The sequence below is a fragment of the Agelaius tricolor genome, unplaced genomic scaffold (assembly GCF_023055355.1).
Source record: "Agelaius tricolor isolate 1412-34295 unplaced genomic scaffold, bAgeTri1.0.p SCAF_14, whole genome shotgun sequence".
Classification (NCBI taxonomy): domain Eukaryota; kingdom Metazoa; phylum Chordata; class Aves; order Passeriformes; family Icteridae; genus Agelaius; species Agelaius tricolor.
In genome coordinates, this window is record NW_027269274.1 from 10,033,566 (window position 1) to 10,055,142 (window position 21,577).

General features: G+C 43.2%; 2 protein-coding genes across 3 annotated transcripts in view; one reads left to right on the forward strand and one right to left on the reverse strand.

Moving 5' to 3' along the window:
* Window positions 1-4,343, reverse strand: part of LOC139595863 (netrin-4-like) — a 45,971-nt gene extending 41,628 nt beyond the window's left edge. Inside the window, exon 1 of one of the 2 annotated variants that reach the window (XM_071439627.1) lies at window positions 2,929-4,343. In XM_071439627.1, the coding sequence (XP_071295728.1) occupies window positions 2,929-2,995 (67 nt within the window). In that variant the 5' untranslated portion in view covers window positions 2,996-4,343. The remainder of the gene's footprint in view (window positions 1-2,928) is intronic. The other variant, XM_071439628.1, reaches the window with a different exon arrangement.
* Window positions 4,344-5,234: 891 nt separating this feature from the next.
* The window catches only part of UROC1 (urocanate hydratase 1), a 37,115-nt gene continuing 20,772 nt past the window's right edge, over window positions 5,235-21,577 (forward strand). Inside the window, exons 1-8 of the mRNA XM_071439216.1 lie at window positions 5,235-6,393; window positions 12,496-12,626; window positions 15,186-15,279; window positions 15,732-15,791; window positions 18,610-18,738; window positions 19,410-19,471; window positions 20,388-20,454; window positions 21,032-21,175. Of these exons, the coding sequence (XP_071295317.1) occupies window positions 6,268-6,393; window positions 12,496-12,626; window positions 15,186-15,279; window positions 15,732-15,791; window positions 18,610-18,738; window positions 19,410-19,471; window positions 20,388-20,454; window positions 21,032-21,175 (813 nt within the window). The 5' untranslated portion in view covers window positions 5,235-6,267. The remainder of the gene's footprint in view (window positions 6,394-12,495; window positions 12,627-15,185; window positions 15,280-15,731; window positions 15,792-18,609; window positions 18,739-19,409; window positions 19,472-20,387; window positions 20,455-21,031; window positions 21,176-21,577) is intronic.

Sequence of the window (21,577 nt, forward strand, 5' to 3'; positions counted from 1 at the left end):
TTTTTCTTCATTTCTTTTTCACCCTCCATTGGATACTCAACAGAAGAAAGGTCATATTGCAACTCTTCCAAAACCTGCTGATATGTCTGGAAAGATGCCTAATATTTTCTGAGTGACTTGAATTAGAATTTTTATTTCTTTTCCATATGCAGATTTATGATTTTGTGTGTTCAAATCTCCTGCAGTGAGTCAGGGCAGTAAATTTCACATATCTCAGAAAGAGCAAAACTTTTGGGCATCTTCTGCTGTGTGTTTAATGAAACAATTTCAACATGTATGTCCAACCTGGATTTCACTTGTTATATATCTGTTCAACTTTATAAATGTTATTCTAAATCTAACCACCCTGGGGACTTAAGTTGCTCAAGTTTTTCTTAGTCAGACCTAGAATTTTGCCCTTTAACACTGGTTTCAACAGCTGTTCAAGTCTTGGTTTGTCCGGGGCCAACATGCACTAAGTTTGGCAGGTCTTCATCCCCTTAGGAGAAGCCTGGTGTATTTCTGCACTAAAATAGTTCTGATAACTGGAGCTAATGAGCCTGGTGTCAAAATCCCTCTGAGGTGAAATTCAGAATGTGAATTTCAGTGTGTGAATGTGAAACCAAGCTGCCTCCATGACTTGAGGCATGGAGAGAAGAACAAGATCCCAGGCTGGGATCTGCCTGTCCCCATCCTTCCTGGAGCAGCAGTGGGCTCCAGCACTTGCAGCTTCACTGGCAGATGAGCTCAATAATCTCAGACAGATGAAACCAAGCCCTGCTAATAACCAGGTCCTGCAGCTGATTTTAAGCTTGATGGTAGAAGAGGCCATTTTTGGCCACATCACACCTTCTTTCCAAGGGCTCCCACTGGGATGAGACCTGGCCCAGGTGCTGCTCCCCAGGGCACTGCTCACATGGGGAGGGCTGGGGCTGAAGCCAGAGCCCAAGCTGTGGTCAGTTCCACTAAGTGTCCCTAATGCAGGAATTTCAGATCTCTGCAGAGGTGATTGGAGGGGAATAATGCCCCCCACCTACATCAGACAAGGGGAAGGATTGTCCAAGTGTCACATCTTGTGGTATAAACCCAAGCTGACTGCTCCAGCCTGATAAGCAAGGTGCTTGGTTTTTTGTTTGGGTGTTTTTTCCCCATTATGTTTAAAGGTCTAAGGAGTCAATGTTGACAACCCAGACTGTCTTTTCTGCACAGAGGCAGCAGAAGGCAAATACTGGATTGCCCACAAGTATCATGTGCCTTGTACTCCCCATAGGCTAATGAAATATGCCAAAACCATACTTCTCAAGAATGTCTCAGCACTAAATAAATAATCAAAAATTAACAGGCAACCCTTGTGCTTTCACAGGCTGATAGTTTGTGCAACCTTTTATTCAAACACCAAATACTCATTTAAGAGGACATCGAATCCTTAGCAGCATCACCTTCAATATCCAATTATTTTGCTGCTATCCACTATGTCCTATGCTATTATTTTCTGTGAGTTTATTTCCAAACAGAACACACCCCCTCCCTGCAAACTCACTTTCTAAGCAGCCAGCTGGAAGCTGCGCTTCCTTGAAGATTCATTTTCTCTTAGTGAATTGGATGCCGAACAGATTTAGGCTAGTTTGTAACAGGCTGCCTTCTGCAACAGTGTCAGCAGCTTCACAAGAGATCTCTGCAACCTTTCTGTGCTGCATGTCACCATATGGATCCTGGAGGGAGCCTACATCCGAGCCTGGGGAGCCAGGGAATGCCCAAAATAAGAGAATTAAGGCACAGGTACTCCCTCCCCTCATTCCTGTCATGCTGTGACAGCCCCTTCCCCAAATGAGTTACTGGGTCATACAGCAGGATGGTAAATTCATGAGCTGTTCAGTTATTAAGAAAATAACCCTTGCTCTTATGGAAATGTGCTGTCTGTTATCAGAGGGGTTCTGGCTAGGGAATCATCTGAGCTGAGTCCACTGGAACTGGCAGGACGGCTGAGCCCTTTCAAACCTCTGCATGGGGAGTGTTGTTCCTGTCCCAACACTCTGAGCACACAGGTGAAATTTAAACCATTGAAGTGCTTTCCTGTACAGGAAGAGAAATTCCAAGACAGTATCTCAATGGAAAAGTCACCAAAGATGAACTGTTTTTTCATCAGTAATTGTTTCTATTTTTTCTGACCTGATTCCTGTAATTAATCCTTTTTGAACTTAAATATATATTAAACCACAACAGAAAGGACAAAAATCCAATGCTTTGCTTCCTTTCCTTTAAGGAATTTGTCTTCATCATAATCCAGGTATTTTTAGAACCCCATGTAAATACCATTACAGCTGCATCATTCCTATATATGTTTATTTGTACACCCACATGTATACACACAACGAATCAGTTTCTCTTTCTATTTTAATCTATTTTTCTCTAATGCAAATTTAATCCTGTCCTCTGCATGTTAAGATTTCCTAAACAGTATTCAGATAAGATTTCCTAAACAGTATCTCTGATTTTTAATTATGCAATATTAAGTTAACAGAGAATAATTCAGATTCCTACACTGATGCTTTCCAAGGATGTTGTCATTTCACTCTTGTCCTGCCTAGGAAGGCAGTGTTTCATCCTCAAAACAAACAACCAGCATATCTCACTCCATCTATCTCTTTCTTTCTCTCTTATTTTTCTTTTGTTTTCAAAAATGATGCACTGCTTTCTTTTAAGGGTGCATGAACCTGTACATCCTATGATAAGTCTTTGGAAGGACACTGACCTATAAAGCTGGGTATTGCAGGGAATAAGAGGCATTTGTATATATTGACTAACACAGATTCCTTGTAAAAATCAATCTAAAATAAAGATGTTGACACAATTTATTTTTCACAAACAGACCTGATTTCTATCCCTTTTCCCCTTGCTAAATTTAGGATAAATTGTTTCAGAATGGCAATATTGATTTATTTTGCTTACCTGCTTCTCCATGTCCAGAAATAAAATATTCCAAGAACACAATCAGCATGATGCCTTTATGCTGCATGGCTGTCAGTAAAATATTTGTCCTCAGTGAAACAAAAAAAGACCTGCAGTAATCTACAGGTTTGGTGCTTGCATGGCTTTTCTGTGTTTTCTTTCTTTCTGCTCACCTTCCTCTCAGTGTAGGGGTCAAGGCTGCTGTCTCATTCTTCTTCTTCTCGTTTGGGTCCAGAGGTGGTTTGATTTTTTTTTTTTTTTTCAAGGCTCAGATGCCTTCTGGGTGTCACCCATACATTGCTTCCAATAAATAAATAAATAAGTAGCGAGGTGTTTCGGCGCCTTCACCCCTGTCCATGCAGCGGGCAGGGGACGCTCACATCTCTGACGCAGCCCCTGGGATGCACCATCGGGGGCTGATGCGAGGCGCGGAGCTCTGCTCGCTGCGCTCCTTGGCAGGAGCTCCCTCGGATGCTATTTCGAAACTTTCATTTCTGCTCCTCGCTTTCGGCGCAGCTTCGGCTCGGCTGTGCCCGGCTTGGCCCTGGCAGCCCTGCCTGGCCCGTCGCACGTCCCGGGGGCGGCGAGGGGGTGCGGGCAGCCCGGACCCCGCTTTGTTAGCAGCTGCCCCCCGGTGCCTTCTCTGCCTCCGCTCCCTGCAGCGTGGGGTCATAAGAAGAAGAGTTGGCTTTGGTCCCTGAGAGATGATGAGAAGCAAGTGCTTTCTTGGCTCTTCTCTCTTTTTATTTTGGTTTGTTTTATTTTGTTTTATTTCCCTCCTCCCTCCGCTGTCACGGAAGCCGCTTCTCCCCCACCTCCGAGGGATTTGCTTCACACAGTGAGCGCCAGGGGAGTGGAAAACAAGCGCAGCGCCAGCTCTGCGGGGCCGGTGCCCGGGCAGCCCCCGGGGAGCGCTGCTGGAGCGGCCCGGGCAGGGACCGGGCGGGCAGGGGATGGAGCTGCGGGGCCAGCGTCACACCGGAGCGGGGAAAGGGAGACAGGGCTGCGGAATCCTTCCTCGCTCTGCCACAGCAGGGCTCAGGGAGGGGAGTCCTGCCCTTCCCAGGGCGGGTTAGTTATCTGCAAGTTTTGTCTCTGCTCCCTTCAGCCTCTATCTAGCACATCTCTCCGTCCTAACCGGGCACTTCTGCTCAGTTCTCCTCCTCTCTGGTCCTGTCTGGCTGTAAAGGGGATTATTAAAACATGTGATCTTTTTCCTGGGCTTTATATGTGCTGATTTATTTATTTATTTTTTCTGCCTTAATTTAATTTTTTTTAAGGTCGGTTCCGCGCCTCCTCTGGGCTGGGCAGGTCCTGGCTGGGCTCAGCCGCGGGCGTTGTTTTCCAGGCGCATCCTCTCCTCCCGCAGCCGGGCCGTGCGTGCGTGTCCCGGTGCGTGTCCGTGTGTGCGCGCAGCGGGGGCGCGCCCGCGTCCGTCTGTCCCTGCAGCACCCTCTGCCAGCCCGGCCGGCACATGGCAGCTGCCCCGGCACCCCGGGCACTGCGGATCGCCCCGGGGCCACTGCACGGGCCGGGCAGCGAGGGGATGGCGGCTGCCCGGAGCTGGGGGCGGCGCTGGCAGAATCCCGGAACCGGGAGCGGTGACTCTGGCACGCAGAGACACTCCCGTGAGACACCCCCCTTTCATCAGGGGGTGAAAGTGCCCAGCCCGAGAAAACATCCTATGTGAGTTCCCCACATTTTCGTTCTCTCCTTCTTCACCAGTATAACACCATTAACTTCTGCTGGTGTCATGGGAGAAGCAGGTCTGATGGGAGTGCAAATGCAGACAGGGTTATTCTTGTGCCCCCTGTGTGTGCAGGATCAGACCTTGAAGGGATTTGAAGAATGTAGGTTGAACAAAGAAGAATAAGGAAAGATTTATATCCCTTTGGGGTGGGAATGTTTATGTAAGGCAGGGTTATCTGGCTAGATTTTGGGGTAGAATTTTCTGACTTTAACCTTCCTTTTAAATTTTTTTGGTATGTTTTTAATATGAAATTTTTCTGTATGTTTTTAATATAAAACTCAACAAAAAACTTTAAAATATAGAGGTTTTTCTGTCTCTTTTTCACCTTTGCCTTTTCTTAAGCAGCTAAAATACTGCATCATTTCAAAACAAAATTCTCCTGCTGTAAATGACATTATCCTTCAGAGGGTCTGAGTCTGCTGTGTGCTCAGCTCCCCTGGGATGCTCCGAGTTCTTTCAACTTGAGCATCTTCACTGGGAGCTGGGGATGTGCAGGATATCCTAGAGCTAAAGCAGATCTGACATTAATGAGAGGCTGTCATTTAATAATTGTGCTTTGTTGTCACTGCTTGTTGATTGCTGCCTTTGTGGGGAAATGCTGTATTTTTTCGTTTGCAGGTTTTAAGCTCATTTCTAACTGAAATGCTTCGCCCAGTTAATTTCACCAGGCTTAAAATGTGGCACTTGTAGTTCAATGGATGTAATAAAGGTCAAGAAGCTTCTGTATATTTCAACAACAAGCCAGAATGGAGAGCAAAGTTCACGTTGCACTGTTAAGTGGAAAAAGTTAAGTACATTCATTTACCTGTGATGCCTGGATGGCAGTACAAGACTTTCTAGCTGTTGTTGACTGTAGGGTATAAAAGTGACATAGGATTGAAAGCCTTCATTATTCCTCCCAATTATTGCCTGTCTTGAGAAATCCACTTCCAGTGCTAATGAGTACATTTCCAGTTCAATGCAATGAAAATGCATTCATGCCTGTGAGCTGAGAGGAGCTAACACCTAAGGGGGAAATTTTGCTGTTATGATGACCACTGCTGCTGTCTAGAAGATGAATTGGTGAGATCTGAGGAAATGCCCACACCAAGGGGTGTCAAACAGAGAGTGCCCATCTTAACTGAGCAGTTAATCCTTAAATTTCATTAGTTCCTAAGCTATAGCAACATAAATGAACAATTCTTGATGTCTCAGTCAATATTCCTGCTCCAGACCACGACTCTCACGTGAACATTGGGGGGATCAGGTTATTTGGAAGGTGACTGAATTTCCTCTGGTGCCTGAGCACGGCACCAGTTGACAAAGCACCCAGAGAATAATCAAGCTGTGAATCATTCATTTTGGGGGAGGAGGGAAGAGCCAATGGCATGGCACAGAGCAGGGAGGTGTGTCACCTGTGCCACCTGCCCTCTCAGCCTGACAGCCCTGGTTGCCAAAGCCAGAGGACACTCTGTCCTCCTGGAGATCCCCCTGGAGTGGTGGCACTTTTGAATCGTGCAGCATCTTGATTTCCTGCACCTCTTCCTTGTACCTTTCCTCATACCTCTCCAGTTTGCCTTGCCTTTCCTCCTCCTATTTCCTCAGCAGCTATGACCAGCCTGAAGGAAATCTGTCGTGGCCTCCCTCTAAACCCCCTGCCTGAAAACAAAGGTCGGAGAAAAGGAATACCCCATGCACCCGTGAGAACACCCAGTCTCTCTGCCCAGGAGAAAAAGGTAACATGGGCTTTCACAGGGCCTCATTTCTCTTCCTTTCACATAAAGGCAGCTTGGGGCAGCAAATTGCCTCAAATGCTTTTCTGAATGGGAAGCTAACTTTGTGTCAAATGTATTTCCTTGGTGTTATAATTCACTGTGTAATGGGACAAAGGGCTGGAAGCCCTTCTGCTCGCTTCCTTTCTTCCTCCTCCAGAATAATGGGGTTGATAGGAGGGAGATTTTCTGCACAGCACCTTCCATGACTTTAAATGGCTAAACAAGAAGCATTAGACTTCAATGCTATCAATCCAGCATTGTTTCTCAGAGGTGAAATTCAGAATGCTGTTGCAAAACCATTGCATGTGTATGTCAGTGAAAGCTAACCCCTCCAATACATTAAACATCAAAGGTGATGAATCAGCATCATGGTAGCAGCTACACATCTGTATATTTGCATAAAAAACCCCAAAGATGATTTATTTTATACAGAAGTCTGAGCATGAGTTTCAGGTGAGTTTGTAGGGAGTTAATGATTTGTCTTTAGTTGCGTAATTATTTTCCTGTCTCTTTTTGTTTAAATAGTCTTCATACACACCAAAGTATTCGTTGCATTATTTCATGTTCAAGACTAAAAAAATTAGCAGCAGAAAATAATGGTCAATGGGTGGAGATGCTTAGGAATTTGTGTGGGAGAGGATAAGGTGGGTTCCTTAGCTTGGAAGTCTGTGCTTCATCACGTGTACCATCACTTACACTGAGACATTCTGCTCAGAGCACAGAAGTTCCTTCCCCAATAACAACTTGCACACAACTTCCTTGCCTTCGTGGGAGTTCCCCACTGGCATCAGCAGTCAAATTCTTTCAAAGTCACTTCCACAAACAGAGGAGAGTCTAGTCAAAGGGTGGAAAGAGGAACAGCTGTGAGATATCCAAAGAGGATTTACTTCAATGTCAGGAGCATTCATGGCTGAGGCATCCTGCCTGTGCCTGGGACAGCTCAGACCCATGGAAATGTGGTTACTAAGTGTGCAGAAGGGCTGTGGTGATGGCTGTGAAGATAAAGGAGTGGGGAGTGAGTCTCACTGCATGTCAGAACATTGCCAATCATCTCTGTTTTATTCCTTGCCTTTCCTAAATCCCTTTTCCCCAGAAGTCTGATGTAGGGAGTCCCAATTTCAGGAGATGGTGTCTCTGAAGAGGATGCCAAACCTTGCTCTCTAACCTGTGGAGGGGAAGGCAATGACAAGGTCTTCCCTCCCTATATAGAAACTGGAATGGTTTCCTGCCTCCTTTAAGGTTTGGAGCAGTTGACTGATTTTCTGTCCCCAGCTGACTGTGTAACATCCCTCTCTCCATTTTACCTACTGCACATGATGAGAGGTCATGCTAGTTGGGTATTTCATTAGACTATTAGAGGTTTCAAGGCTTTCTTTATGATTTACTTTATGGTTAATCCTCCACCTTAAACTCTTAAGAGAATTAGAGGCTCAGTTGGTATTTTTTTCATATCGGAAAAGTCAAATCTCTTTTTTTAAGAAGTGCTCCATGCTTAGAAAAGCATCTAGATGGAAGACTGTCTGTCTATGAGGTTTTTTTAAGTCATCTTGAGACAGGCTTCCAGATGTTGTTGACAGTGTGTAATGCTGAACATATTATAAGACTTATCTTTATATATGGCTTCATGTTCACTTTCTAATTGAAATATTCAGGGGAAGCTTTGACAGAAGTGAAGTTAATAATGCTCTGGTGATTTCCTCTGGATTTCTTCATCTTTTCATATGCCTTCATTCCAGTTTTAGTTCTTGTAACAATAATAAACCTTACCACTGCCAATGTTTTATTTTCTTGGGCCTCCTTTTGTGGTTATAACAGAAATCCTGCAAGTGAGATTTATAAAGAACTGTGTGTTTTGGGACTTGCTGAAGAAGTATCTAATTCTTCCTATCATACCAGCTTTAATCTTCTTGGATAAATTGAGCCATATCTCAGAACTGATTCTGATTATATGTTTCCTGAATTCTCTTCCTTCAGCATTCTTAGCCTGAGGCCTGAAACAGCCACATCCTCTCTCATTCCCTCCCTCCACAGCTCAGGAAACCCTAGCTTTCTGTTTCTCAGCATCTGTATCTTAATGTAAATATGCCTCAAAGAAACAACCCTTAAAATCTAGGTGTGGTGTGTGCTTTGCAGAACAAGGGTATTGCATGCTTTGTACTCACTGACATTCCAATAAAGCTGGGGCAGCTTGGGAACAATGGGCACTTCTCTGTGTTGCTCAGGATCAGGAAAAATGGGATGGCTTTGTCCAGACAGGAATTCCCTTACAGATCTTAGAGGCAAGTCATGCCACAGCCCCCCTGCCTATCCCCCAGCAGGATCCTCTCTGCCCTGATTGCAATATTCTGTGTTTCTGGGGCAGCACTGAGGTCAGGAATGGCCTTGATGACCCTGATGAGCCTTTCCTGAGGTCTTCTCCCACACCCTCTGCCCATAGGCTCAGGGGCTCCATTTAGGCTGAGGGCTGGGGGTTAGTTTCAGCTCTGCTGCAGAGGTTTTTGGTTCTGCTCAGGGTGTTCCTGTACTCAGCCATGGCCCTCCTGGGTCTGCTCTCTGTCCTGTGGCTGACATCCCACTCTGAACCTCCCTGGGGCTCTCTGTGCTCCATCTCTCCATGGTAGCATCACCAGACCAGGTCCTCACTTGCATTTCCAGTTTGGTCCTGGGCCTGCAGGTCAGCCTGGTCCTGCCTGGTGGCCAGAAGTGCTGGTGGGCCCTGGCTGCCATCCCTGGGCTGCTCTGCTCCTCCCTCAGGTGGCACAAGGTGGGTGAGCTGCCTGCCCTGGCTCTGCTTGGCTCCCAGTCCCTGGGAGCAGCTGGGGCCTCCTGCTTGGGCACATCTTGGGATGAGGAGCTGGAAACCAGAGCCTGAGAACTCATTCAGCACCTGAAGCTGTTCTTCAGCCTTCTGGTGGAGAAATGGAGTGTTTGACCTTTATGATTTCTTTGCACATCCAGAACTGAGGCTACTTCAGTGAGTTTATCTGTGGTTTGGGCAGGCTGAGGTATTAGCTCCTCTTTTGGGACATCTGGGGGATAAAGAACTTGGTTAAACTTTCACACCCATTTATTGCAATGACTTGTAAGAAATCTCCATGTTTACTTCCCAGCTGAGCTGATTGAAACTGGGACCTATCAGGCAGAGTAATAAAGGAAACAATCTTACTTGCTGCTTAGAGAATAGCGCCACCAAAGATCCTGGGTCTGGATATCAGCAGGCAGGAGATTGCAGGTGGGAGGGAAGCACCATCCCCACTGGAAAAGGGGCAGAACTAAGAATGAAATTGTGGGGTTAAACCAGTCACTTCCTCTCCTTGTGCTTCCCTTTCCCTCAGTAAGCAGGGACTGCAACCCTGAATGCTGGAGTGTCTCAAGGGTCTTAAATTGGAAGTCCTGATGATCCATTTCAGAAAATAGGAATGAATGACATTCCTTCTGAAGAGGCTTCCTTCTGGCTCTTCAACAAACACCAATTAACAAACAGGCTGGTTTACTTGATTTCTCAAGAGAATACCCCAGCAAAGAAATTTACAGCTGATTGATTGGATTACATGGGCTGTCTTGATTATATTTTAGCATTGAGAGGTCTAAATCTTGATTAAATAGCAGTAGAATCCTGTTATAATTTAAAAATTCTAGGGAGTATAGAAAAAAACCACCCTAATAGTGATTATAGCTTAAACACAAGAACAGAATGTTAAATCCAGTTGGCAGATTTAAGAGGAAGACTTTTCATTTGCTTACATTGCACAGAGTTGAATTAAATCAGTAACTCAGTAAATTCAGAGCAGATAATTTTTTAAAACGACCTATGAAACTCAGGATTATAACTGCAAATAATATTTTTGACACCAGTGAACTCTGGACCTGCTTTTTCAGAGGTACTGAGTGTGTGCAGCTTAAGCTTCTGTCAATAGAAGTTATGAAAAGGAAGAACACCTAAATATCAAATGCAAAAAAATATTCTAAATACAATGTGTCAGAGGTAAATAAATCCTTCTAAAAGGCTAGGTTAATGGGGTTTTATGGTGCTTTAATTAAGTATATTGACTGCCCACAAAAGCATAGTGATCAGCCTATTTGAATTTCCTCCTTGAGTGTCTTTCTCAGATTATTCAGTTTATTTCTCAATAATGAATATGTAAAATTTTTCCCAATGCACATGGCCATTGCCCTTTCATAAAGCAGTCAGGTTTCATCTAAGCAATTTTGAGCACCCTGGCTCTTTTATTGAGAGATTGTTTCACAGTATCTTTCATTTAAATTTTTCTAATTTCAAGACTACATTTTTATAGGTAATTCACAGCGATTTTTTCCTTTCTAGCATTTCCCTGAAGCTTCTTCTTGCTTTGTCATTTATCCTGCAGTGAGACAGCAATCAAATATCACCTTTATGCTGTTCAGCTGAACAAGCCATAGTCGTAATCCTCTTTTATAAGACCTCTATTGTCTGTGCAAGGTGCCTTTCCCATATTTCATGTAACATTCAAGTTCATGTTTCATTAATGTCTGCACCATCCAAATTCAGTCTTCTGATAATGTGTAACATTAATAGGATAGAGGCTCAGTCTAAGTGAATTTATTTGAAAATCAAACCTGATTTTTCTTGCTTGAATTAAATGGTGAAGAAAATTATTTGCCCATCAGTTTCATTTTAATGCAAATAATATATTGATCAAAGACTGTGGGTGATCCTTGCCACAATGGAAGCTTTGCAGTTCTCAAAGGCAGCCAAAATACCAATGTGTGCCTCTTGGTTTTGTTGGTTTTAGGGATGCAGGTGATTTTATTTTTGCTTTAGAAATTTCTCGTATCTAGAACCCTCTGTGATGGCTGCTCACCTCTGAGACTGACTTTGGAAATCCCTGTGTATTTTGTCATTTTGGGGGTACAGGTGGGGTTTTTTGTGTTTGTTAATAGCATACCCTTGGAAAATGACTGCTTATCTAACTGGAGAAGAATGAAGTGGTATTAGAAGATGGAATTTGCATTTTCTCATCTGGTAAATAGATTTTTTCCCCCTCATCATTCTCTGTGCAGAATGGCAATTCTAATTTGTAGAAGCAAGCCTGATCCCTTTCTATCCACAGCCATTAAAAAAGCAGCCAAAGGAAGATATGAAATTCCATATGATTTATGAATCTTTTCATCTAAAAGTCCTTTGGATGGTGTTGCCATTTGCCAGGGAACTTATAAGATCTTTGCATGAAACTGGCTATTTAAAGATGACAAAATCTTTGTTCTCATTATGGTTTTAATCAAATGAAACACAGAATACAGAGACATGCCTTAATAGGCTGTTACTAAAGATAATGATTTATTTATGGGTTCTTTCATGCAAAAGGACATATTGTACTTTGCAAACCATGGCTAATGTCTTTGAAGGCAATAGGGAGTGTGAGCCACGTAGTATCATCTGTAGGATTTAGCTGAGTGCCTAGTAATCACTTCAGCTAATTTGGAAGTGATACATGTAGCATCAATAAAATAATGTAACCCAACACCCTCTGCAATACATTAAGATGCTAAATGGAGTGAATCTGCAATAAAACTTAGCCCAGGAACATCTTCATCTGGGAGTATGTCACATAACTCTGGGCCAAGGTCCTCTTTGGAATGGAAAGTACTGCAGGATCTTCAGCGTCTTGGAGCTTAGGGATTTAGTTTTAAGGATTTCTGAACAATGTTTGCTTGGTAGTCCAGTGCCCCTGGCACTGCGAGAGAGAATTTGTCTGTGTCTGATATTGATGAGATTGAGCACTACTCACCAAATCCCCAAGGTCTCTCCATGCAGGTGTGGGGAGGCAGGTGGGAAGGGGATGGTCACACATTTTCCCTAATTGAACCTACCAGGAAAGAGGCAGGTAGAAACACTTCAATAGGGAAGCAGGAATGAAGCTCCCCTGGTGTGAGTTTAGCCTTTTGAACTGCATTGTCCTTGCAACAGCTTAGGCAGGCTTCCAGCTGAGTCTGGTTAAAGTTCAGGGCCACCCACTTACCTCCATTTCTCTTGTACCTCGTTTTTTCTCCCTTGTTTATTTGTGTGTGTGTGTTTTTTGGCAGCTGGCTCTGCGCAATGCCTTGCGTTATTTCCCACCTGAAATCCAAAAGAAGCTGGCGCTGGAATTTGCTGAGGAGCTCAGGCTGTATGGTCACATCTACATGTACAGATTCTGCCCAGATATTGAGATGAGGTGAGGACTGGATGGTTCATGTTGTATGCAGCTGCCATTTGCTTGCCAGCTTTCACATGTGGAACTGACCATAAAAGAGTGGCCTTGATGCATCCTAATTTACCTCTTGTAGAAGTTTTCATAGCATAGTAATGACGCTCATCATCTGATCATTTGGATGTTCTGTGTACTGCAGTGATTTCATTTCCAGGGAGGGTTACTGTGTGTTTTGGGATGCTTCATGGGACTGGGAGGGAAGCAGAGTGTTCCCTTCTGGGTAGGCTGTGGTGGGCCTGGGCAGGGTCACTGCTGGAGAGCTCAGTCAGCCCAGGTGAAGGGCTGAGCCTGGCTGTGTGTGTGGCAACACAGATTTGCCCCACACAGGGATCCCAAATGCTCTGCCCCATGGCAGGGCTTGGTTTCCAGGGGCCAGTCATTACTCAGAGCCCTCCAATGACAACCTTGACAGGAAACTTGCAATAGTTCTGAGCTGGTGCAAGTCCCAGCTGAACCAAGAAGTAAGACCAGGTGATGGCTGGTTGGTTGAGCATGCTGTCAGGGCAGAGGAAGCTCTCTGGGCTTGAAAAGTAAGGCAGTGCATTTTTTCCATTGGGACCTTTAGGTGACCCTGGTGTGTAATAAGCTGTGCCTGTTGGTCTTGGACCATCACTTCATTCTAGGGCTGCTGGGTCTAATGTTTGTGAAGCAGAACAGATTTAGTGAGGGCTGCCAGGGGCTAGCTGCTTTTTTTAGACTGATTGATTCCTTTTTGCATCAGCAGGGGCCTGGTTAATGTCCATAGAGAAATCTGAATAAAGCAATAGAAAGCACTCTGATTTCCACAGACAACCATGTTTCTATGCTGCTCATATTAGCCTGGGGTGAGCTCTTGCAGAATTCAGCTAAGGAGTGGAGAAATAGAAGACTATCTGAAAGTTTTTGCAGGGCTGGACTTCAGAGGACCCTGTAGTAAACTACAGATGGTGACACCTTCCAAGTAGGCTTAGATGAAACAGTCCAGCAGCTTGTTTCCATCACTGGCATCAGTGATCCTTTGACAACTTCAAGTATTTTTTTTATTTTGTGATCATTTCACTGATAGTTTTCTAATAGATTGTTGTATTCCCACAGTGAGAAAATGCCTTTTGATCTCTGTAGTCTGAGAGTATTTGATTTTTGTTTTGTATGTCCCAGGGACCATGGCTCCATTTAAGTCATGTTCCTATGCCAGAGCACTCAACTGATGTTGGGTTTCTTATGCTCTGAGCAATATTATGTGTAAATATCTCCTCTAGATGAATTGGTATCATTCCACAGAAATGCTCTTTTATCAAGTTTAGAACAGCAGAAATCTTTAATAAAAAAAGCATTGTGGAAAAACTCAAAGGATTTCCCTCCTGGTTTGGCAATGACTACAAGGCATTTGTTTTAGTATCCTGATGCAAAAAGCCAGGATGAAGTGCATGGGATCATGGGAGGAGCCCATTTGCTGAATCTGTGGAATATGCATTCCAGATCTTGGCTCATGAGCTGGACAGTGGATGTCCATTTATTTTTTTTTTTGTCATTGGCACACTTCAGCCTGACCTTTTCAGTGTAACTTTCCCTGCACCAAGCAAGTGTCCAGCATTGAAGATTCAAGGTCCAATACAGGGAAGATGATTTAGAAACCATGCCAAAAGCTCCTGTCCCTCTTTAGGAATTTTCAGCCTTGGTAATGGTGGTGTTGCTTACAGAAAAGGAAGGACTAAAACTCTTGATCTGTGGTCCTACTTCCTTCAGGTGTCATTCCTTAGAGGCATCAGCACCATTGTACTAAAACCAGTGCAGACACAGCAGAGGAACTGTCCCTGCCCTAAACAGCCACAGTACAAATCCAAGAGTAGGAGTTTTAGAGCAGTTTGATACACAAACAGATGGGGGAGGAGAAGATAATGATGAGATGATCACAGCAGGTGCATTAAGGACACCAGTGCCAGGCCACCTGAGCTGGGATAACTCTGAGACTGTTTCCCATGCCTCACCTCTCAGCTTGTGGATGAAGTGAATTTTAGTGAAAAGGTCCATATTTCTCCAAACTAGTTCCGTTTTTGAGAGTTTCTTGGAGTCCAAAACTCAAGCTGAATGTTTTTTTCCTTAGATACAATCTGAAATAGCAAGGGTGGATGAGCCTGAAGGCAACTTCCAGTGATGCTGCTTTCCTTGGCACTGCTTGGCCTGGCAGCTGTTGCAGAGGCCACTTCCACCACCCCTGAAAAAAATTCAGTAAAAAGCAATGAGCATTCTTGGCCACCACATTTATCAATTGTGATTAAGTAATTCAGCAAATGATAAGCCAAATGCAATTTCTTGGTTTTGCTTAGTTCTGATAAGAGTTAAAACCTGATTTGCCTGTTAAGGTACATATGTAACTTCAGATCTGTGCTTTTTTTTCTTTACTCTTCCCCTCTGAATAAAAGCCTGCAACCCAGACAAGCCTGAGTATCCTTGGCATGCAGAGATATTTGAGTGGGGTGTGTTGTTCTGGTTGCTCTTGTGAGCTGGAGTTTTTCTTGTAAATTTTTGTGCCTGCCCTTTCAGAGCTTACCCCATAGGGGAATACCCTTGCAAGACCAAATCAGCTGCTGCCATCATGCTGATGATCATGAACAACCTGGATCCCTCTGTGGCTCAGGTAAGGTACAGTAAAAGGAATCTGGATTCATGGGCAGCAGCAAATGGGAAAAATACTTCTTGTATGTGTTCTCACATAAAAACTGAAAAATTTAGACATACAGGCCCTGTATACAGGAGCTTGGTCACTGCTTGAGACACAGAGCTCAGCTCTTGGCACATTGCTTCTAGAATTTGTTGAAAAATTAGTGCTGATGCTTCCTGTGTCTTTGGAAGCTCATCCCAGTGACAGTGTTACAGTAACACACACTTAATTTTGAAAAATAGCATTAATTTTTTATTTCTAACTTACAGCTTTTACAATGTTAATTCCTGATTTCAAGAACGTAGAGAGTTTTGATGCAATAACCTCTAGAAAAGATTTATTACTGAGATGGCAAAAATAGCTCAGAGAAATACAGTAAAAGGTTTGAGAAAAGTGCTTGCCTTAATGTTGAATTGCCTTTTTTTTAGTTTCCTCAGGAGCTTGTCACTTATGGAGGAAATGGGCAGGTCTTCAGCAACTGGGCACAGGTAGGACATTGCTGGGTTTGCAGTTTGCTTCACAGAGCCAGTTCCACCCTCCCCCATGCGCATTCTGCTTAGGCAGTTTGGGATCATTCTTGGCAGTTTGGGATCATTCTTGGCAGTTGTTGCCTCAAAATACTCCAAAACATCCTGTTTGGACAGGGGAATGCTCAGTTATGAACTGCGTGGATGGAGAGAGCTTTATTTAGCAAGGAGAGCACAGACAGCCCCACAGAAATCCAAACATGACACCATAAACACACAAAGCTGTGTAGGATGATAAAAGGTCTGTTCTTTGTCTTTCTTTGAGGCTTATGTATGGGCCTGAGTATTTACCACAGATAATTTTAGAGTCTAAGTCTAGAAAACAAAAAAGTGTATCCTCTGTTTGTGGTACTTTTGCAGCATTTTTCACAAGTAGTGGAATAAGAAAAAGGCTTTGATTAAAGAATGTGCCATTCTGAGTCATTTTTCCAGGTAAATCAGATTAGCTGTTAATATTTGTGCTAGTTTATGCTGCACTTAACTATGGACATTAACCTTTACCTTCTAAGAATAAAAGCCTGGTTAAAAGCCTCTCTAAAATCAGAGAATGTTTTAAATTGTGTTTGTATAATCTTTGTTCTCTTATATTAAAAAAGGTCAATAAATAAACTCACTTTATTCTAGGTGGTGCAAAATGCATATGAGAAACATTTTCAGGAGATCTTTGAAATCAGCAACATATTTAGAATTCTGTTGGCAGTGCAGGTCAGAATCAGCACAGGTAGGAAGCTGCATCCCCTGGAGAGCAGCACCACTCAAGGCTGGGAAGGTTGTGAATTCTGACTGGGCTTGGCAAAAGCTGACCTAAGGAGGCAGCTTCTGTCATAAAGAATCACACATGCACCTTGCTGTGGCTTTATCTGAATCTGGCCCCTTGATTACTAAAGAGCCCAAGCAAAACTAATGTGTGAATGAAGTTCCTGACTTAGGGAGAGGAATGGATTCCTCACTCTAGCATGGGACTGAGTGACCTGGGATTTCTCCCCAGCCTGGGATTTCTCATTTCTGATTAAAGGAAAAATCATGTTTCAGTTTCCTAATATGGTAAATTTAATCTAGAATTAAATGGAAGCCTTAGGTAGATTTTGAGGCAAAACTGCTCTGCCTTTTTTTTTTCCAAAGAGAGGTACCATGGCAATGCCCACCATTTCTTTATTCTGTGCATTAATTAGTAAATGCCAGTTATTTATTGCCTGTTGCCTATGAGTGTTACAGCATTTCTGGGGTGAGCAGTGCCAGCAGTTTATTTATTGGCCTTTATTGGTCTGACAATCCTTAGGCAGCTGCTGGGCTGCAAGGTGAGGTAGAAGTGCTGCCAAAGTCAGAAATATTATTTTCTCTTGTTCTCATCCAAGACAGTCCTATGACTTGCAGTTGTTTCACAGGAGAGCAAACAAAACCTTTTTATTTTTGTTTACTTAGTGTAGCAATCGCATGAATGATTCAGTTAACAGAACATTTTATTCTGTTTGTGCCTGAAAACAACATTAAAAAAATTAAAAAATTCTAGCATTGCAAAACTCACAGTAAAAAGGTTCAGTTTGGTTTAGATCATCCATGCAGACCTGTGCTTTGTTCTGGATAATTTCAAATGAAAGAATTATGTCCTGAGCTAACTTAACAGGTCTTCCTCCTTGCTAGCTATGCCTTTCAATGCCAAAAGACCCATTTATCTTACAGCTTCTAGTTTCATTAGGATGTTTTTCCCAGACTGCCAGGGAGTTGAGAGTTCAGCACCTGTTCGGTCCTATGACATGAATTCAATTATTCAACATTTTTCATAAACCGAACAATAAAAAGTAAGACAGTAACTTGATTGACTCTCTTTTCAGTTCAACTGAACCTGCAGCTTGGGGAATTGGCTGTGTTAGAAGGGACTGGCTTCAAATCTGTACCATTTTTAATTCAGATCCCAGCCTCAGAGCTGAAGTGCCTGTGTTTATTTGTCACTGATATTGCTGCCTCCTTGATCAGCTGTTCTGGGGGGTTTTTTCCCCTCAAATTTTTGTGTCCCTACAGAAGCTCTAGTTTCAAGTAACTGTTGAATTCCAATATTGCACGGGGGTGTTTCTCACAGGCCTAGTTGACACTTGCTAGAAGTCCTGTGGAGTTTAATGGGCTTTGTCATAGACAATGATGGATTGCAGTTAAATTTAAAGACAAATTAGATGGTCAAAGTGTGCATTTTGGCATTAATCAAGAGTAACTATTGAATTATGCAGACAAGACTGAAATACATTTGTGTATTCCAGGATGCAGCCTGGTTTTTCTTCTGTGTCCACAATGAAAGCTGATTTTTTTCCCTTGAGAAGAAAAGCTATTTCATTTGGAAGTGCACATTATAAAAACCATTTATTGCACTAGAACATGCTGAATTTCAGATTAGGATCAACAATAAGCAGGAGTATTTAATCCCTTCTATAGGGAAAATTTTGCAGTTTGGCTTTGGAAGGAATGCCAGAAAAGTGCCAAATACAAGTGGTTAATCTCAAGATAAAATTAGAATGGCTTTAAAAGTGAAGGATATCTGGGGTTTGTACTGGAGAAATTATTCTGGAACTTATTCAGACTTTTGTTAGTTGATGATTTGTGTTTCCTGGTGAGTGATATCCCTTAAAGGACTTTATTGAAAGCAAGAATGTGTTGGGAGCTCTGTTCTTCCATATGTGAATGCACCTCGTTATCTCTACTGCTGCCTTCATTCTCCAAGATGAGCAGCTTCACAAAAAACAGGAAATGTAAGATGCAAAGTCTCTCTTTTCCTTGCTTTTCATTTCAGTTCTGGTTGGTAATGCAGTATTTGTCAGAGATGACAGAAGAGCAGACACTGGTGATGTACAGTGGGCATCCCCTGGGGCTCTTTCCCAGCCACCAGCGTGCTCCTCGTTTAATCATTACCAATGGCATGGTGGGTATTGGCACCTTGTCTTCTTTTCCCTCATAGTCCATGTCCTTTTCAAGTGTTGGCTGAGTTAAAATATGATTTATACTGTCTGAATTTACTGCCACACACAGGAGAATCTGGGGTCCAAATTCTGCAGCATTTTTTCCAGCACAGCTGCTGTCACCTCACGGGTGCTGCTCTGTAGTGATGGAGGGAACAACCTCCTCCTCATTAGAAAACCTGTGTTCTGAGTCTGAGACACTTCCTTGCCCCATGTAGTTCATCTATGCTCACTCTGGAAGGTTTAAAAGCCCTCAGTAAGCAAACATGATTATTAATCAGAGGCTCAGATATCTGGCCTGCTTTGCTGGGAAGGCAGGGTGGCCCAGTGGAAATACTGGTTCCTTGCCAGTCTCTTGAGCCATTCAATGTCCATTCCCCTGCAGGTTGGGTTTGTGGCTGGGGAACTGCTCTCCTTAAAACTTGTGTGGCAGTCACAGTGCCAGGAAGACTGGACATCTTTTTTTCTAACACTAGAATACATGAAATAAGACACCTGGATTACTCCTCCTGTTTCTAATGTTTTTCTGCTTATGTAATAGTTACAGAAATAGTTAAAGAAATTTAGGCTGTTTAAAAGACCTGCTTAAATCTCTAATTTGCTTATGTGGATTTTATTCTGGTTGTTTTCTTAGGTTATTCCCAACTATTCCTCCAGAGATGAATATGAGAAGATGTTTGCTTTGGGTGTAACAATGTAAGAAGATAGCTCATTATTAAAATCTATCAAATACTTGACTAAAATATAATTCAAACATCAAGCAGTGGCTGGTTAAAATTTCCAATGCAGATGCATTTCAACTGTTCTGTATGAAGTACTGATGCTGCAAAGCATTAATGCACACTTAAATGGAATTACTTCAGGGTTTGAGTTATGTTCAGCCACATATATAAGGATGTAATTGAGGTCTGTTAGGAATTAATATTGGGTTTATGTGTGAGGCTTGGCTGAACAATAGCCTAAAGTCTTAATCATAACCCACTTAAAGCACTTGCTAGCTCTAATTTTCAGTGGTTGTTTTGCAGTCTATGGAAAACACAAGTTGTAAAATATTCCTTCATGCTAAAAGAAACTTTGAAGTAGAAAGTGATCATTTTTTAATGATTTTTATGTACTCTTCTACTGTTGATGAGCACAAGATTGTCATTCTTTTGTGGACCAAGTAGAGAATAAATTAAAACAGCCAAAGAGCTGTCCCACTTTTCTGAGAATTTAGTATGAATGTGGTCAGCCATTCTGGGCTGAAAGCTTCCACAGTGGCCCTGTGTCTGAGAGGCAGGAGTGCACTGAAACCCAATGACACAGAGATTCCAGTGAGGTAAGAGTGTCCTTTGGTCCCAGTCACTGTGTTGAACACCAAGACAAGTTTACACTCAGGTTTCGATCCATGTACTTTTGAACTCAATTTAATGAGCTAAACACTCCTCCAAAAATATGTTAGTGCATTGCTAATGGTAAAATTCTTAAGTTGAGAATTTGGTAACAGCAGACCTTTAACAACAAAGTGAAGCACAGAGGGTTTGTTGTTGCCCTGGAAACAGAAGTGGACAAGTGCAAGTGCCACTCCAGGCTGAGCAATGTGCGGTGTCACTGTGTCCCTTGCTGTCCCCAGGTATGGTCAGATGACTGCAGGGAGCTACTGCTACATTGGGCCTCAGGGAATTGTCCATGGGACCGTGGTAAGGAGCTGGGGAAAGCTCTGTCAGCACTTCTTGGAGGAGGCTTTCTCCCCTGGTGGCTGGCTATGGGAGTGGGCTGGATTGCTGTGAGAGAAACTTCTAGCTACTAAAGAAATTTTCATTTCCCACTCCACAAAAAAATTAATTTTTCACTTAGATATGTCTTATCCAGAACACAGACTTGAAGGAATTTGCAATCAAGGTCTCAATCTGAGCTCATATTCAGCTACAATATGTGAAGTATGAATTGATATATGTGTTTTATGTATGTGTTATATAAAAACATTTTCTTGGCTGTTTTCCTTAGCTGTCCTTTGCAGCCACCCTTAAGTCTCTCTATTGCAAGAACAGTGTGTTAGGAACCACTGACTATTTTATTTCATGGTGAGCGAAATAAGCATAATGAGGACAGATGGTTTCACAACACCATTTTGAAACATATTTCCTTCTTCGAGGATTAAAGTGTTTCTGATGACCCCAGGGTTTCAAAGCCTGTTTGCTGAAGGGACAGAAGCTGTTTAAGTGCCAGGGCTGCAGTGCGAATGCTGCTGGTGACGGCTGTGTTTGCTGTGTGCAGCTCACGGTGCTCAACGCGGGCCGGCGGTACCTGAAGGCACAGGACCTGTCTGGGAAGGTGTTTGTCACCTCTGGCCTTGGGGGCATGAGCGGGGCCCAGGCCAAGGCTGCAGTCATTGCTGGCTGTGTGGGGATCATTGCCGAGGTGAGAGCAGCGCCCCTGTCCTTCTGTCTTCTCATTCTTCTGATCTGACAGGTTCCTCAGGTAACCCTGGCAAATCAAACTCAGAAAAGATTTTATTTTCTAAGATAAGTCTCTTTTCCGTTACTGAACGTTTTTCACTGCTTTTCCACTCTCTATTCATTTGCTCATTGGATCAGACTGTGAGGATATGGACTTAAAATTGCTTCACAAATGATGCAGAATGATGCTGTCAGATGAGCCATTTGAACATTTGGAGTGGGAGCTTGGCTTTCTCAGCTAAAGTCATTTATAGACAGCTGGGACACCTCTGCTGTGGGCATGTCACATTGCAGTGGAAAGAATAAGAATATCACAATCTGGCCCATTTTAGTTACAATTAAACTTCAAAACATAGTGGGTCAG